The sequence below is a fragment of the Schistocerca nitens genome, chromosome 2 (genome assembly GCF_023898315.1).
Source record: "Schistocerca nitens isolate TAMUIC-IGC-003100 chromosome 2, iqSchNite1.1, whole genome shotgun sequence".
Classification (NCBI taxonomy): Eukaryota; Metazoa; Arthropoda; class Insecta; order Orthoptera; family Acrididae; genus Schistocerca; species Schistocerca nitens.
The window spans coordinates 197,272,681-197,292,130 of NC_064615.1; the positions used below are offsets into that span (position 1 = coordinate 197,272,681).

Sequence of the window (19,450 nt, forward strand, 5' to 3'; positions counted from 1 at the left end):
TAATCAAAATTCATGGAGTAATGGATAGTCTGAAGTATGTAGAAATACGAGAGTTGGAACTTTAATGCCGGCCGCCGTGGTCTAGCGGTTCTAGGCGTGCAGTCGGGAACCGCGCGACTGCTACGGTCGCAGGTTCGAATCCTGCCTCGGGCATGGATGTGTGTGATGTCCTTAGGTTAGTTAGGTTTAAGTAGTTCTAAGTTCTAGGGGACTGATGATCACAGATGGTAAGTCCCATAGTGCTCAGAGCCATTTTGAACTTTAATAGTGGCAACTATTTATTTACAGCTCGTACAAATTAGACATGTGTTTCAAAGTTTTACTGACCTTCAAAGTAGCCACCAGCATTGTGTATAACCCGTTGCCAGCAATGTGGAAGTCGTAGGATACTCTTAGCAGCGCCAGTTGTGTTGACAGTTCGAGCGGCGCGGTCTATTGCCCGACGAATTTGTAGCAGTTCTGAAGCGAATGCTGTGAAGTGATTCCTTCAGTTTAAAAATCGAGTTGAACTCACGAGGGCTTAAGTCAGGGGAGTGCAGTAGGTGGTATAGCACTTAGCAGCCCCATCAGTCAAACAAATCAGTGACAGCTTCCACTGTACGTTCTTGAGCATTGTCCTGCAAAATTATGGTCAGGTCCTGCATAAATTGCCATCACTTCTGTCTGTAAGCTGATCGTAGGTTGTGTTCCAAAAATGAACCACTGGCCATACTCGTGGATTCTGTGCCATAAACGTGTGATACAGTAATACACGCAAAAGGCTATGCAACGAAGTATTAAGCCAAGAACGTCATGTGCCAATACTTCATCACTGATTTTCTTCAGTTTATTTTTAACAAATACTTTTGAGCCAATCTAATTTTTTTCATTTGTGTTTTATTACTGATGCAAACTTTAGAACTGTGTGCATGTGGTCTAATTCAGACTATATACACAATACAAAACACAGAATTCACGAAAGACATTAGAATAAAATAACCTCTATATCCAGTAGCACATCCTCTTCCACTGATGCACTCCTGTATTCGTCGTGTCATACCATCCACCACCAAGTCACTGTTGGTCCAGATTGTTCCACTCCTCAATGGCCATTCGGCGTAGATCCCTCAGAGTAGTTGGTGGGTCACGTCGTCCATAAACAGCCCTTTTCAATCTATCCTAGGCATGTTAGATAGGATTATTGTCTGGAAAACATGCTGGAGACTCTAGTCGAGCGATGCCGTTATCCTGAAGGAAGTCATTTACAAGATGTGCACGACGGGGGCGCGAATTGTCGTACATGAAGACGAATGCCTCGCCAATATGCTGCCAATATGGTTGCACTGTCGGTTGGAGGATGGCCTTCACGTCTCGTATAGGCCGTTACGGCGCTTTCCATAGCAACCAGCGGCGTACGTCGGTCCCACATAATGCTACCCCGAAACAGCATGGAAGCTCCATCTTGCTACACTCGCTGGACAGTGTGTCTAAGGCGTTTGGCCTGACCGGGTTGCCTCCAAACACGTCTCCGTCGATTGTATGGTTGAAGGCATATGCGACATCATCGGTGAAGAGAACGTGATGCCAATTCTGAACGGTCCATTCGGCATTTTGTTGGGCCCATCTGTACCGCACTGTATGGTGTCGTGGTTCCAAAGATTGACTTCGGCATGGACGTCGGGAGTGCAGTTGCGCATCATGCAGCCTATTGCGCACAGTTTGAGGCGTAAGACGACATCCTGTGTCTGCACGAAAAGCATTATTCAACATGGTGGCGTTGCTGTCAGGGTTTCTCCGAGCCATAATCCGTAGGTAGCGGTCATCCACTGCAGTAGCAGCCGTTGGGCGGCCTGAGCAAGGCATGTCATCAACAGTCCCTGTCTCTCTGTATCTCCTCCATGTCCGAACAACACCGCTTTGCTTCACTCCGTGATGCCTGGACACTTCCCTTGTTGAGAGCTGTTTCTGGAACGATGTAACAATGCGGACGTGATAGAACCGCAGTATTGACCATCTAGGCATGGTTGAACTACAGACAACACGAGAAGTGTACCTCCTTCCTGGTGGAATGACTGGAACTGATCGGCTGTCGGACCCCGTCCGTCTAATAGGCGCTGCTCATGCATGGTTGTTTACATCTTTGGACGGGTTTAGTGACATCTCTGAATAGTCAAAGGGACTGTGTCTGTGATACAATATCCACAGTCAACGTCTATCTTCAGGAATTCTGAGAACCGGCGTGATGCAAAACTTTTTTGATGTGTGTAAATTATTCACATTTAGAACTCATAGAAGCTGACAACAGAGACTATCAGAAAAAAAGCTGACTGTAACAAGTCCCAAGAAAGTTTAGAAGGGTTTAGCTTTTGAGGCGTCTTAGAAAATTTGTAGTTGTCATTTGTGAGTTACAGTTGTTTGGATCTCTACCACCAGCGAGTCAAGATGCAACGTCAGTTATGGTGTCACGGCTTTACGGGAAAAGTACCGATGTCCGCGACGTGCATGGTACGCAAATACGGTATCACTTAGAGTACCTGCAATAGTCCGTTAGACCCGAGATTGTGGGCACAGTGATAATATGAATTCTTTTGCATTTAATTCACATCCTCGAGCTGTGTTTTTATGAAGAGTTGTAAATAGCACACGATCGATTACTTATCGATAGTCGTCATTCACTCACACACGTCTCAAGTAGGTAACGAATCGACTGTCGGGCGCCTCATCAGTAATACTGTAGTCGTTAAGAGTGTGGCGAGTCGTTGTTGTGATGGCGTAGCAGAAGGTGGTTTATTGGAAGTGTACCACTGGCGCCATGGGTTGACAGTATATAGTAACAATTATCCCAGTTCGTGACAAAAATTATTTTTTAAGCAAACAGTGAATATAAAAATTACACAGTGACGATACACATGTTCGTGTAACCCCACCAGCTAATGAATTGCAATATGAACTACAGGCGTACATTACTGTAGTAGCGAGTGACGACATTTCGGTGGTTTGAACTTGTGTTGGGATTAGAGGTTAGTAAATGTGGTGATTGTCTCCTAAGTTTCCCGACTGTAATGCCAGTAAGCAGCCAAAAGACGTTGTAGCATCTTACGTGCTAAAACCGAATCCTCTGTAACGAATAGGCCATAATCACATGGGTCTAAGGTTAGGCTGCTAGATTGTTCCAGATTTTAACAATCGCAATTGGAACGTGGATGTTACAGAGTTCATTACACTGGTTTCTCCAAGCAAATTGTTTGTAAATGGATTTGTAGTGTGGGTAAGGTAGTTCATTATAAGCGGAATAGAAAATATTCGTGTTCGTAATCATGTAATCTTGAGTGATCAGTGGAGTGACAGGATATGATGAATGACCACAACACCAACAGTAAACGTTAACGATAGTACGTTCCCTCGCCACACTGTCAGCAGGCTACTTCTGTTGGTGTTACCTGCGTATCTGTGGTAACGTCGGAACGTGAAGTCATGTCCTTGGATGGTGCGCAGCTCCTTCCGCTGCTGCTTGGACAGGCGAGGGTTCTGCGCCATGATCGCCTTCTGGAACAAAAAACATAATGTGTCTAATATTTTTTAAATTTTTGCAAGGTTCATCTAGCAACTAAAAGAAGTTTTGTTTTACAAAGTATAAGGAAATAGTGTTAATTTATACTTTAGTAATAACTGACATCAGTTTTCTACAAATCACACAAATTAAATTGTCACCATAACACTGAACCAACTTTTATTTACTTTCACCAAACAGTCAACCGCCATGATCAGCAACAAGTTTTTCATTTCCTGGCAGATAGAAAGCATGTAGTAGACATCGACTCGAACCCTTTACCCTTCGCTGCCACGTTCCCCACTCACCGCTAGAATACCTCAGTCAGTAGAGCACTTGCCCACGAAAGAAAAGGTCCGAGGTTCGAGTGCCAGTCTGGGACACATTTGCAACATGCCAAGAAGCTTCAGAGTGAAAATTTATTCTGACAATAGGGTGTTCACTTACCCAGTGGGACTAATCAAGGGAGGATTAAGGTATGCCCTATCCACGACGAGTTCGTTATTCGGCAGAAGGTCAGACTGCCCAAGAATGGGATATTAACTTGGAACTGTCTGTTTCGCAAAAACAATCCGGTTCAAAATGGTTCAAATGGCTCTAAGCACCATGGGACTTAACATCTGAGGTCATCAGTCCCCTAGACTTAGAGCTACTTAAACATAGTAACCTAAGGACATCACACACATCCATGCCCGTGGCAGGATTCGAGCCTGCGACCGTAGCAGCAGCGCGGTTCCGGACTGAAGCGCCTAGAACCGCTCAGCCACAGTGGCCGGCAGAAACCATCCGGGAATTTGCCTTAACTGACTTCGGGAACTCACGGCAAACCTGAATGTGAATGTCCAGATTGAGATTGTAACTCCTTATTTGGCTATAATAAGTGGACAGAAGTCTATACATATAATGAAATCAGCTAATTTTTGCTCAATTCGGACAACTTTTTAAGTATTCACAGTTGCGAATTTTAAAATCTTTCTGGAGAATTGTACTTGGCGAGGCAGCCACCCTAAACAGATCCAAAATGAATCAGTATATCGAGACGCGGTTTTCGCCATGTTGTAACGGACAATATGGCGAATTTCCTGACATTCGCAAGTAATTTTTATCGTTTATAGTTCCGAATTACGATATTGACGTTGTTTTGGTAAAGGAACTATATACTTTTTCTCTGACATTTGAATGAATCTTGTAAGAGTACTTCAACGACATAACATGTATTACATATTACATAGTATCAAGATAACAGCGCCGGAAACCATTGGCCCGCCATCAGGAGAAGAGGTTCTACACACATTTACCCTGTTATAACAAATGTAAGCAAACACGTCCCTAAGGTACGGTTCGGGTGTTTATTATCACGCCTGTCATAGCAAGTGCTCAAAATGTTGACCTTGAGCTTTGCTACAAGCTATTCAGTGATTCTGGAGGAACAATACCGCATGTTGAATTTCATCTGCGGCAGCACAGGCCCATGTTACAAGGCACCCCATGTCTTCTGGAATCGTCATTGTTTCCTTATAGACCTCTTGTTTTCATTGCGGCCACAGATAAACATATAGAAGTGTTAAGTTTGGTGAGTCTGCAGCCCATTTTGCGTTTCCTGGACGACCGTTCCTTTTCTCAACAATTGTTCTCTTATTAGGGTCTGTCATTACAATTGCGATATTGGAGGGACATCCGCCATGTTGGTACGACACTGACTGCCTTAAGTCCAGTGGGGTGTTCTCCTATAGCTGCAGCTGCAGCATGTCTCAGAAAAACATCAGCAAAACAGGGGCGAGTGATTGCTGGCCTTGCATAAACACGCACCAAACTTTGATAGACCAAGAGCTTAGTTTTTATCCACTTCTTTCCGTCAGGTGGATTTCAACTGACGATTAGTGCATATTGCGAGGGCTTACTTGGTCGTGGTTTATAAGCGATGCTTCTTCCTCAAACTAAATTTTGCATAAATATGCCACATCACATTGGACCTTTCGTAGATAACGTTGGGAGGACCGTAAACAGTTTTGGAACTCGTTGCCATGAAGCTGTAGATGGAGCGAATTGTGGAGAGGATGAAATGCGATGGTTGACTCGTCTCGTGCTTCTGACATGTCTGTTAGAGATACTTGCACTACTTGTTACCGTTTCTAAAATGTTAGTTTCCTTTCTTTCATCAGTTGCTCTTCTCCTTCCTTGGCGTATTTTATACCCCACACTTCCAGTTTCCAGAACTTTTTTTATAATGTTCGCAAAGAGGATGGTGTGTGCATGGCACGATCTGGAGGCTCTGAAGCATGCAACCGCATCGCTGCAGCAATGGTTTGGCGAAATCCGCTATAAACGAGATTTACTTTTTCGACTGTTATATACCTTGCGAATATCTCAATAGCCCTACGGGTAAGTTATCTGCTACAACAGCAGAACACAGACTGATTGGCTTCACGTGCACAGGCACCTGACTTGCGTGTTTGCTTGCATTTGGTATAATAGGGCAGACGTTTGTGGAACCTCTTTTCCTTAAGGCGGGACAATGGTTTCCAACGCTGTCATCTTATCAAGTCCCATGCATGTTATGTCGTTGAAGTTCTCTTACGAGGGAAACTCCCTATCGTACCCCCTCTCCCCCTCCGCCGCAGTTGACAGCCCGTGAACAACTGAACTTAAATCAAGCATGAAAACATGGAGGTGGTGTACTGAATTCTAAAGCGCAGCAAGTGCAATACAGAGCAGTATTGCAGCGCTATGGCGTCGTGGTTCAGTGGTAACAGTGTTAGACACTCACTGGTCCAATTTTTTTTTTCCCTCGCTGTTTCCTGTATTCAAATTTGTGCCTGTTTCGTGGTGTAACGTCCGTCTGCAGCAGCGAGATGTGAGGAAGGGACCTGCAATGAAAGTTGATTCTCCACAACTACTCTATTAGCAGCCGAAAGGAAACGGCTTTCGAAAGGGAAATGCAACACGTTTGATGACAAGGTGACAAGTCAGCCGAACCCTCCACCGCAAAACACGACTGGCGTGTCACACACGGCATCAATGACAGTACGTGTGTCATACGGTAGAAATCTCTTATCGACAAGCTGACTTGTACGACTGGTAACTGAGTGAGATGTGCCTCCTTACCGATTTAGGCGTTCGTATGAATGTGAATGTGATCACTCCCAAAAGAAATGATGAAAACACAATAGTTTGTCACATAAGATGCAACAAATGAACGCAACAGTTTCACAATAACACAGTTTCTCTGTGCTCGGTCAGAACTGATATTTTTCAACGTTATTGACGTTGCGTTCCGCTTTTGTACGTTTTGCCTCTTGAATTCCTTTTTTGTATCACAGTTCACACCCCTTACTTGTTGCTTCCATTTCTGTGAGACGTCTATGTAGTATCTCGCCAGCTCTCAGTATTTATCACATTTACGAGGCATGTTTTTTAAGTAAGTGCTGTTTTGAAATTAAAAAAATACGTGCTAAGATATATCAAGAATTTTATTTTTACATGAAAGCCTGTACCTTAATCTACGCACTGACGCCATTACAGTCTGATTGTTCCTTGTTTACGTTGTGTACTGAGTGTTTAAGGTGCCTCCGATAATCGTGAGTCCCGCCGACTGTGAAGTACGGGCTGTTATAAGATTTCTTAGTGCTAAAGGCCTAAAAGCAGTATTCATCGTGAGATCTGTGCAGTTTACGGAAAAAAACATTATGAGTGATGGAATGGTAAGAAAGTGGATGAGAGCATTTGAAGATGGCCGCACAAATGCGCATGATGAACAACGGTGTGGGCGTCCTTCAGTCGTTAATGAATGTTTGGTGCAGGAAGTGGACAATAAGGTGAGAGAAAACAGACGATTTACGATTTCCTCCTTGCGGGATGACTTTCCTAATGTTTCTCGTAGTGATGTGTATGGCATTGTGACCGAGCACTTGAATTACTGAAAATTGTGCGCACTTTGGTACCGAAAATGTTGACGGATGTGCACGAAACCAAACGTTTAGACAGTGCATTGACTTTCCTTGAGCGGTACCACAACGACGGTGATGATTTCTTAAGCCAAACTGTTACGGGCGATGAAACATGGGTGGCCTACGTTACACCAGAACCAAAGCAACAGTCCATGGAAGTTAAGCAAGGGCATCGTTTTGCTGCAAGACAAAGTCCGTCCACATGTGGCGAATCAGACCAAAGATCTCATCACACCTTTAAGATGGGAAACTCTAGATCATCCTCCGTACAGCCCCGATCTTGCGCCCAGTGACTACCATCTGTTCCTGCACTTGAAGAAACACCTGGGCGGTCAGCGTCTTCAAGACGATGACGAAGTCAAAATGGTGGTGATGCAGTGGTTAACAAGTCAGGCGGCAGACTTTTATGAGGACGATATTCAGAAACTGGTATAACGTTATGAGAAGTGCCTCAGTATTGACGGAAATTATGTAGAAAAGTAGATTAAGGTACAGGCTTTCAAGTAAAAATAAAATTTTTGAGATATCTTAGAACGTCTTTTCTTAATTTCAAAATGGTACTTACTTAAAAAACACGCCTCGTGCTTGCGACGGTACTGTATTCTTATCACATGACTCATTTTCTATAACCAGTGTATGGTATGACTACTTCCAAGACTACAGAAATAAAACAATCATTTCAGTGACCTGACGGACACTTCACAATTTTGTGAAAAAAATAAAATAAAATAAATGGCACGAAATAATTTTGAACCAGGGTTGTCTGCGTAGCAGTCCAATACCGTCATCTCTTAACCAAGACGCCGTCGCTCTTCCTGTGCACTCGACGTTGCGCTTGTTAGCCTTGGACAGTTCACTGTTTCTAATTAACTTTTTTTTCACACTTTAGAACACCTTCTTCCTGTTTTCATGCTTGATCTGTGTTCAGTTTTTGTCCGGCTATCTCCTGGTCCATATTACCACTAGATCTGAGGAAGGATGCGATGGGGAGTTTCCCTTGTTAGAAGCTTCTTCCAAATGCAACAGAATATAGTACATCGTTCCATAATAATAATAATAAAAACAGCGTCGGTGTCGAAATTCGGCGACTTAAATGATAAATATTACTTGCGAAAATAAGGAAATTCACTATATTGTCCGCTATAAATTGACGAAAACTGCACATCGATATATAGTATTATTCGTTCTGGATATATTTGGGGCTGCCTGTCTCAGCTGGCTCATCCTGTACATTCGAACTCCTTTCGGGTTTGTAGTCGGTTGTCGTTTACTACACTTCATTGGAGTGCTGTAAACGATGAGCAGCAGCAAGCGCGAAACATCTTTGAATTATTTCCACTTGTTGATCATTTTAAAATGCCCATTGAAGACGAAGTCACCTCTCTGTGTACGGTGTATGTCTATGTTACAACCAAATAAATGAAAAGAGGCTTCATTTAATAACTTACACTTGTAGATCTATGATGGATAAAGGAGGAGTTGCCATTTTCATAAAACAAGGGTATAAATACAAAACTGTAGAAGTAAGCAAATTTTGTGATCAGCACTTTGAGGTTTGTGCATGTGAACTTCAGCTAGATAATGTAGTATTGATATTAGCAACAGTGTAGGAGACTGGGAGCTATTCATAAAAAAGTTTGACTCCCTATTATGCTGTCTGTCAGACAAAAAGAAGAAGTTATTAATCTGTGGTGATTTCAATGTAATGTTTCTAAGTAATCCTGATAGTAAAAGTGAACTAGAAGTGTTATTAACAACATATGACTTAGAAGCAGTGGTCAATTTGCCTTCACGTGTAGCTCAAGACAGTAGCACTCTAATAGATAATGTTTTTGTACAGAAAGAGGATGTAAAACAATCATATGCTTTCCCTGTGGTAAATGGATCGTTAGACCATGATTCACAATTGATTAACTTACAAAACCTAACAAGGTGTACAGTTCAGAAACCGTTAAGTAAAAGTGTGAGGGTGCTCAACCCAGTATCTATAGAGCACTTCAGAGAAAGTTTAAGAAATATTAATTGGGGAGATGTATATAATGAGCCAAATGCTAATGATAAATGCAACATATTTCTTGATAAATTTATATCCCTTTTTGAATATTGTTCCCCAGAGAAAATTACTAAATGTAACACTATACACTTTTCAAAGAAACCTTTTGTTGCTGCAAGTATTAAAGTATCTCCAGAAAGAAAAAGAAAACTGTATGAGACAGCAAGAACTAGTGAAGATCCAGAAGCAGTTTTACTCTATAAAAATTATTTTTAACACACTGGGAAAGGTTGTAAAGAAATCAAGAAATATGTATGTTAGAGAAGAAATTTACAACTCCAGCAATCAAATCAAATCAGTATGGAATATTGTTAGAAGGGAGGCAGGAAAAGTAACGACTGGGGTAAGTAGTATTACTATTAAAGAGAATGAGACCATCCTAATCAACAAGTACACAAAAAGCTAGTGTATTTAACAACCATTTCTTAACTGCAGGAGAAGAAATTGGTGAGAATAGTTCAAAGTAAAAAGCCAGGCAGTACATAGAAGAGTCATTTTTGAAAAATTTTAGTCACATTAAGTTTCACCCAACTACGTCTCGTGAAATAAGTAAAATTATTAAATCTTTGAAAAATGAATGTTCTGTTGGAATAGATGACACCTCTAATAAGATATTAAAAAATGGTTCAAATGGCTCTGAGCACTATGGGACTTAACTTCTGAGGTCATCAGTCCCCTAGAACTTAGAGCTACTTAAACCTAACTAACCTAAGGACATCACACACACCCATGCCCGAGGCAGGATTCGAACCTGCGACCGTAGCGGTTGCGCGGTTCCACACTGTAGCGCCTAGAACGGCTCGGCCACCCTGGCCGACAAGATATTAAAACAAAATGGAGCAATCACAGCTGTTGTTCTGAATCACATATGTAATGCATCACTACTCAAGGTATTTTCCCAGACAAGTTCAAATATGCCATTGTTGGGCTTCTCTACAAAAAGGGGGACACCACAGACGGCCAGTATCATTGCTTACAGCATATTCTAAAATCTTTGAGAAAGTAATGTACTCAAGAGTGGTTAGCCACCTCAACAGTAATGGGATACTTAGTAAATCACAGCTCGGGTTTCAAAAATGATGTTCCACTCGGATATCAATATACAGTTTCACTGTCCACATAACAGAGTCTTTAAATAGTAAAATGTCACCAATAGGAATTTTCTGTGACTTGTCCAAAGCATTTGATTGTGTGAACCATGACATTATGTTACAGCAATTACAATTCTATGGTATAAATGGATAAGTATATAAGTAGTTTAAGACATACCTACAGAACAGGAAACAAAAAGTTTCTTTATATGGGTCAAGTGATTTAAATAAGTTTGCTACTTCGTCTAACTGGGGTGAAATTACATTAGGTGTTCCACAGGGTTCAATCATGGATGCCCTTCTGTTCTTGATATATGTGAACGACCTTCCTTCTTATCTGAAAGAACTGACACTGTTTGCTGATGATACAAGCATCATTATTAATCCAGTAAAAGAAACTCCAGTTGAAAATGATATAAATAAGGTCTTTGGAAAAGTCGCTAATTGGTTTTCTGCAAATGGGCTTGCTTTAAACGTTGAAAAAACACAGTACCTCAATTTTCTGCTACAAAAAGTACAGCTCCTTTAATAAATATAACACGTGAACAGAAATCAGTAGACAGGGTAGAACATACTAGGTTTTTGGGTGTACATATACATGAGAATCTTAACTGGAAAATTCATATTTTGGCTCTTCTAAAGCGACTAGGTTCAGCGACTTTTGCAATCAGAATAATTGCCAATTTTGAGGATACAGAATTTAGTAAGCTATCACACTTTGCATACTTTCACTCTGTGATGTCATACTGAATAATATTTTGGGGTACTCACTACTTAGACAAAAAGTGTTCACTGCTCAAGAGAAAGTGGTTAGATTAATGTGTGGGGTTCATAGTCGCACATCTTGTAGGCACATTTTTAAAAGATTGGAAATTCTTACAACAGCCTCACAGTACATTTACTGACTAATGAAATTTGTTCTCAACTACATGGACCAGTTTAAAAAGAACAGTGACATTAATGACTGTAATACTAGAAAAAAGAAAGACTTACACTATCCTTTACTCAACCCATCTTCGGCACAGAAAGGGCTAAAATATGCTGCTATAAAAATTTTTGACAAATTACCAGATGAAATAAAATGTCTGACAGACAGCAGTAATAGCTTCAAAAATAAATTGAAATCACATATCCTTGACAACTCCTTTTATACCATAGATGAATTCTTGAACAGGAATAAATAAATTTATAAATATAGTATATGCACATTGTGCCATTTAAGGGAATGGGGTAAATAATAGAAATATTAATCGTTAACATTGTACTGTAATATATACAGGGTGCATAAAAAAATGTATACACACTTTGAACTGTCATAGACAATTCATTTCCCGTTCTACAAGGTTAAATATCTGTGAGAAAGCAATGTTATGTTTCTTCAACAGGTGGCAGCAGTGGCAAGGAAGTAACTGCAACATGGCGGATGTGCGTTTGAGCTTTGAAGAGCGGAAGCATATAATTAAATGGTACTGGAAGTTTGAGAATGTAGCTGCAGTTCGAAGACAGTGGAGAAGTGAGTATGGTACAGAACCACCTTCAAGGTTAACAATTACACGTCTACGAGACAAATTCGAAATTCATGGAACAGTGCGTGATGTGCATAAAGGTCGATCAGGGCGACCTCGTACAGCTACAAGTGATGATTTCACAACTGCGGTCTTGGAACTGTTTCAGCGTTTGCCTCAAAAATCTTCAAGGCAAGTGGCGCGTGAGAGTAATTTAAGTGCTAGTAGTGTGCTACGCATTCTGAAGAAAGGCAAGTTTTGTGTGTACATTCCAAGGCTGGTGCATAAGTGACGACAACCCTGATCGAAGGTTATAATTTTGGGAATGGGTTCAGGAGATGGTGAGACGTGAACCGGGATTTATGGGTAGCTTACTTTGGTCGGATGAAGCCCAATTCAAACTCAATGGAACTGTCAATAGGCACAATTGTGTGTACAGGGCTGAAGATAGTCCTCACATTACAGTTGAAAAGGCTGTGAATTTGCCTGGTGTAAATGTGTGGTGTGGTTTGTCATTGGGTCTTTCCGCTTTGAAGGTAATGTTACTGGAGAAACGTGCCTAACAATGCTTACTGACTCCATATTCCCTGCCATTCGTGCATTGTACGGTAATGATGAATTTTATTTCCAACAAGATGGCGCCCCGCCGCACTATCATAGGGACGTACGAGCGTACCTGGATCACAATGTGCCACACCAGTGGATAGGACGCAGGGGACCAATCGAGTTTCGTGCACGCTCTCCAGACCTCACGCAGCTGGATTTCTTCTTATGGGGCACAGTAAAAGATGAGGTGTACAAACGTAAACCACGTAACCTGGACACACTTTGGAATAAGATTCAGGCGGTGTGCGCAGAAATCTCATTGGACACTTTGGTACGATGTACGGAATCAGTAGTGACTCGTACTCAGAAATGTATTGATGCTGAATGCCACCACTTCGAACATTAATCACATTTGCAAAATAAATTTATTTTTCCAGTTGGACTTTAAGCTTTCCATTACCAGAAATTTAACATTTTAGTACGGGAAATAAATTTTCTATGACGCTTCAAAGTGTGTATATACATTTTTTGACGCACCATATATTAAAAAATTATAAAATCTTGTTTCATATGTGCATTCTTGTGCACTCGACACGTTCCACATCATAACGGCTACCGTACCATGCGATTGATCAATGGAACACGCAACCAACTACTTAACTAACGTTGTAAAGGTCGTGGACCCATGTTTGAACGCTCTTAGCCCCTCTCGTTCTTTGTGTAATGCTAACAGTTTAGTTCAGGATAAGCGAAAGTTACTTTTTATTCTGCAATTTTGTGGATATGAAAGTATGTGTTTTTTCATTTGGGTGCACCACGCCGTTTCTTGATGTTTGATATTTATGAATATATGTCCGCCACTGATTTTAACCATAGCACTGACGTTGTAAGTTACTGTTTGTCTTTCAACATTTCTGAGGCCTGGTGCTCAGCGTAAATATTTCATTCGTCTCCAACTGCAGCCCGATATTACCCTAGGCTAGCAGCAAGAGATAATACACACCACGCACAGTGCTTTGGTTTTTCTTGTAGTTAGCGCAAAAGAGGCTCAGGGCTGATGTCTCAGAATGTAGGGGCAAGGAATGAGCTGTGACAGCAGTGTTCGGTGAGTTTTTGGGCCATATTCTTGTTGGGACCTCTAACCTGTCTGCATGCACAATATCTTAGAATACATTTATAATGCTTTCATAGACAAAGGAAGTAAGTCAGTTGCACAAAGATTGGGCAGCCAAAGGTACAGGTACCAAAGATATCAATCATAACAGAGGCGACATATTAGGCCTCGAATCCTGTACTAACATTATTAACAGCAATACGTGGTATATTTGTCCTTTCTAAAGCCATACTGAACGTTATTCAGTCCTGCTCCTGGGCAAAGTATAGTGTTTAGTATTTTTTGAATTATTTTATCCTGAACTTTCAATTTTGGTTGGGCGCGATCTTTATACTTCAGGGATTATTACTTGTGTAGATTTCCACATGTTTCGATATTTCCTAGATTCATTGAAAAGCTTACTTAAAGTCAGAGTAACACTGGTTTCAAAATACTTCAATATCTCGGTAGGAAGGGAATCTAGTCATGGTGCCTATTTGTTTTTCCGTGCGTCGATTATATCGAGGGCCTACTGATCATCATCGGCAGGAATCAAACCTCCATTTGGATCGGACTTCCTTAACTCTTGTGCAAAAAGGTGTACAATATACTGCTGCATCCATTTTCAATAAGCTGCCACTCGAATTAAAAAATCTTAGCAGTAATCCACGTGCTTTCAAATCGAAACTGAAGAGTTTCCTCATGGGTCACTCCTTCTATTCTGTCGAGGAGTTCCTTGAAAAATTAAGCTGATTCGCATTGTATTGCTGACAGCGTTTGCTTAAACTTATGGACTGATTTTCTTTCAGGTTCATGAACATTTATTCTTATCTGTTATTACTTTTATGTTGTAAGTTCATGTACTGACACGTTCCATGACCTTGGAGATTTGCTCCTCAATTTGGTCCTACGGAACTTGACATGTAAATACGAGAGCTACCCACAAAGTACATTACGTTTTGGAATTAAAAATAAATAAAGTATTGGAAATTTTTTTATTACATACAGATGAAAGCCACACTTAAATACTACTTTTCTACATAGTTGCCATTTAAATGAAGGCACTTGTCGTAGCGATGGACGAGCTTGGAAATTCCTTCGTCGTAAAATTCGGCCGCCTGCGCCTTCAAACACGTGGTTACCTCTTCTTGAAGCTGTGCGTCGTCATCAAAACGCTGCATAGCCAACCACTTCTTCATTGTTGGGAATAAGTGGAAGTCGCTAGGTGCCAGGTCGGGACTGTACGGCGGATGAGGAAACAACTCCCACTTAAAAGATTCGAGAACTTCCGGAGTGGCATTTGCCGTGTGGGCCCGGGCGTTGTCGTGAATCAGCAAGATCTTTGAGCCCAACTTTCCCCTTCGCTTGTTTTGTATTGCTCTTCTGAGGTTGTGCAGAGTTTGGCAGTACCTTTGAGAGTTTATTGTAGTGCCTCTTTCCAGGAAATCCACAAAAATCACACCTTTTCTGTCCCCAAAGACAGTCGTTACGTGGTTGAAGGCGCAGGCGGCCGAACTTTATGACGAAGGAATTTCCAAACTAGTCCATCGCTACGATAAGTGCCTCAATTTAAATGGGAACTATGTAGAAAAGTAGTATTTAAGTGTGGCTTTCATCTGTATATAATAAAAAAATTTCCAATACTTTATTTATTTTTAATTCCAAAACGTAATGTACTTTGTGGATAGCCCTCGTAAATAAATAAAACATAAAAAACTAATAGACCATTTGCTGTCGTAACTGCAGTCTTCAGGTCCCTCGCCATCTATTGATATTTAGCTGACAAACCGGGCAATACTAGGGTATTCGTTTCGCCAATTTTCTATTAGAAACGGAAACCAAACATGTACAGTGTTTGTAATGTAATCTCCCGGGCTGTTTCTGTACTCTGGGAGCGATTGTGTAAACACAATGCAAAACACAGAATTCACAAAAGACGTTAGGATAAAATAAAATTACACTTGCACGGGAAGTTGTTAAAAGAAGTTACTGTAAGAGGAGATGAATTAGCAGAGGTGAAGGTGCACTGTACCACATGAGAAGCCCGTGGTTGCTATCACTATCTCACACAGCACAACCACATAGTTGTTTCTGAGGAAGACAGTGGAAGCTTTTGTCGAAAGCTTAAGATTTTATGGCGATTTCACGTGACAAGTGAACCGAGAACGTTTTAAATCTGAGTGGACTTGTTTGTTGACGACATTGCTATTCGATGATTTTTGTTTTTTGGGTACTAGGTCGTGGTACAGGGCACGTTTCTCTCACTATGCTTCTTCTTCCAATGCAGAGGACACCATCATAGACTATAACAAATCAGAAAGCAGTAAAAATCGCAAACAAGCAACAGTTCGGCTTGCTGAACTCGGTTGAGGTTGTAACTGCTTTCTGGGTTGTTATAGCCTCTGATGAAGTCTCCGGCAATGGAACACGGAACGTTAAGCAGAGACATGTTCGTTGGACCACGCCCTAACGCCCATAAAACAAAAGTAGACAAGGATTCAAGTGCCGGCTGTGAAAGCCTGCTTGGTATGACTTTGCTACGTTTCGATTACCAGAGCCGGTATACGTTTGTCGGTGTTTCGAGTGCATGTTGTCTAACACTCAGTAAAGTGTATTACGCAGACACCTCCAGAGCGCGGCGTACGAGCCAGTCGTCAGCTTGAGGACAGGTGGGTGACCTGCTAGACTCTCTTGTGCTCTGAGGTCTGCCATTACTGACGCCCACTCGTCGCGACCCGCAGCCCCGGCCGTTCCGGCCCCGTTGTCTTCAAGGCGCATCGTCACGGCCTTGAACGCTACTCATCTCGCTAATTTCCAGTGCTATGCTTCACATCCTGGAAAAAAATTATACAACAGCGACGCTGGTAGCTATAGAACTGCCTTACACTTCCAGGCTCCTGACGTTAACTTTATCCCTTACTGCCAGAGGAGAAGGCTGACAGCAGCCATATTAATTCTACCTATCTATACATTTATAAAAATCATTGTATGTATGTACAGTACCTCTCAAAAGTATTCTGTGGAGATAATAAATTTGGAAAACAAATTATTTAGCAGAAAATACGAGTATAAATGAAATAACTTATTTACCAAATCTTACACATATTCTACAATTCAAAACTTTGCACCAGTAATAAAACAAATGTGAACAAGTTTCATAGGTTTAAAAGTATTTTGTTGAAACTAAACAGAAGAAACACAATAATGAAGTCCTGACCCATGATATTCTTGAATTTCGTTGCACACCCCTTTGCGTGTCTTACTGCAGCACACATGTATGGCATAGAATCCACGAGTTTGGCCAATCGCGCGTAAGATAACTTCTTCCAATGCTCACACTATTCTTTGTAGAGGCCGCCTTGTTGGTGCAGTTTTATGGACCAACACGTGTGAGCCGTGCGTGGCTGGTGTTCGTGCCATTTCTTATTTTACACCCTGTTTTTACCGTACTGAGACTTCGTTATGTTAAATATCAATTACTGGTGTCACTGGATGGCTGCCTTGCCTGCCCGTGAGCGGCAGCAACAGCGCTTATCGATATAGGCCCTGCCATATTATTTTTGCTGGACTGCTATTACTTCCAGATTGTCGTATGTTCGGGGTGAGTTCTGATCTGCCACTGAGTTGGGAGGCGCTGCGAGTGCAGTTCGGACCTGGCAGTGTTTGAGTTGGCACGCGGCACAAGTTCAGTCGGGTGCGGCAGCGGTGAGGTCCGGACCGCCATCACTCGCCCGACGGTTGCCGACACACATGATTGGAGTGGCGACGACTTTGGTTGGTCGTCAGTCGGTCGTTTTGCCGGACGACGTTTGTTTGGCCGTGTGTGCCGACTCGTGATTCGTCCCTGTTATTGTACAGTCACTGCCGTTAGTATTGTCTAGTTCTTCGTGCAATTGTTCGTGAAGCTGTATGTAGTTTGTGTGATTTTGACTTGCAAGTTATTTTAAGCGTTGTCGGCGTGCTGGCTCTGAGCAGTCAGTCGGTTGGCGTGGAGCATTGAGGAATTCTCGGCGGGGCGTAGTTTGGGTGGGGCCCGCTGGGAGCCTCAACGCGGTGTCGGAGTGTGTGGCGCTGTTCCCATTGCTACGAGGTCCGTGGCTCACCGACCCTGGACACGAAAGTTGAGTTCTGATTTAACCTACCGGCAAGTCAAGACTGTTCACATTGTGTGGTTTGGAGTTCGTTGTCGGCTGTTGGGATATTCCCGCGAGCAACAATGTGGTTTGCAAGTTGGAAAATTCTAGCCACCATCCGGTGGAGTTTCACTGTATTTGTTTATTCGAATTTAAGTGTACCAGCGGAATCTTCTGCCTTGTGGCCGTTAATGTTCCGGTTAACTGCCCTGGGAGTTGACGTAAATTTCAGGTAGTCTAGTTTCCTCGTCGTGTTGTTGCTGTCCAGCACGGTGTGTAGTTTGACAGCTCCGTGTATGGTTGGTTGTGGGCTCCAATATCTTCTACGTTGTTATGTTGAACTCCCTGTTGTGCCCTGGTCGGGTGAAGTGGAAGTTATCTTGTCGGTGGGTCCGCTGACTGGTCGATTGGGTTGTCGTTGGATCGTGAATGGTTGGCCCGACTGCCTGTCTCACCTTAGCGAGCGTTAGTGTTCGAATTACAGGCCGACCCTCGAACATCTGGGCGCCCTTGTGGAGAATGGTTTATTTTTTTTAAATTTGTTCTTCTTGTTGGTACTTGTGTGGCTTCTAGCCAGTTTGTGTTTTAAATTAGAGTTGTTTTACTCTTAAGGCCTTCAGCCTAGTTTAAAGTACTGTTTCACGTAAGTCCTTTGGCATTTTAATTTTTTTTTAATTTTCAAGTCTTCGGCCTTCAGCCGATTTGAATTTAACTTGTTTACTTCAGCCTATTGAATTTTTGAGTCTTCGGCCTTCAGCCGGTTTGAGTTTCAGTTGTTTGTTCCTAAGGCCTTCAGCCTAAAGTAAAGAACTGTTTCACGTAAGGACTTCGGTATTTTTAAAAAAAAATAATATTTTGGAGTTTTAAGTGTTCGGCCATCAGCCGATTTGAATTTAACTTGTTCACTTCAGCTTAACTAAAGGACTGTTTTAAGATAACGCTTGCCTTTTAAATTTCTGATTATGCTTGCATTTTAAGTTATTGGCCTTCAGCCGTTTTTAAATTAAAGTGGCTTTCAGCCGGTACTTGAGTTCGTAAGATTAAAGCTGTGTGTTTAAAAATTTTTTTGGGGCTTTTGTAACGTTTGATCAAACAATACAGTTGTATGTTCGAGTATAACTGACAGCCCCTTATTTTGGCCCCTTTCCACAATTCATTCTATCTGTCCTGTCCTGCGGGTTAGGCAGGTCATTTCAACGTCAATCCAGATCTCTCCAAAGATATTCTATGGGATTGAAGTCTGGACTTTGGCTTCGCCATTCGAGTACCTTTACTTTGTGCTGCTTCAGAACTGCCTTCACACGACCAGAAGTGTGCTTTGGATCGTTGTCATGCTGAAACTGCTAATTACTAGGCTTATTTCGTCTTCTGTGAGGTATCATATGGTCTGTTAATATTCCACCGTACTTCTGTCTAGTGGCGCAGTGGTTAGACACTGGACTCGCATTCGGGAGGACGACAGTTCACTCCCGCGTCCGGCCATCCTGATTTAGGTTTTCCGTGATTTCCCTAAATCGCTCCAGGCAAATGCCGGGATGGTTCCTTTGAAAGGG

At 42.0% G+C, this 19,450-nt stretch overlaps 1 protein-coding gene across 1 annotated transcript in view; it reads right to left on the bottom strand.

Annotated features, from left to right (window-relative positions):
- The window catches only part of LOC126234920 (carboxypeptidase B-like), a 250,260-nt gene that overhangs the window by 29,144 nt on the left and 201,666 nt on the right, over positions 1-19,450 (bottom strand). The window contains exon 4 of the mRNA XM_049943660.1: positions 3,420-3,525. Within this exon, the coding sequence (XP_049799617.1) occupies positions 3,420-3,525 (106 nt within the window). The remainder of the gene's footprint in view (positions 1-3,419; positions 3,526-19,450) is intronic.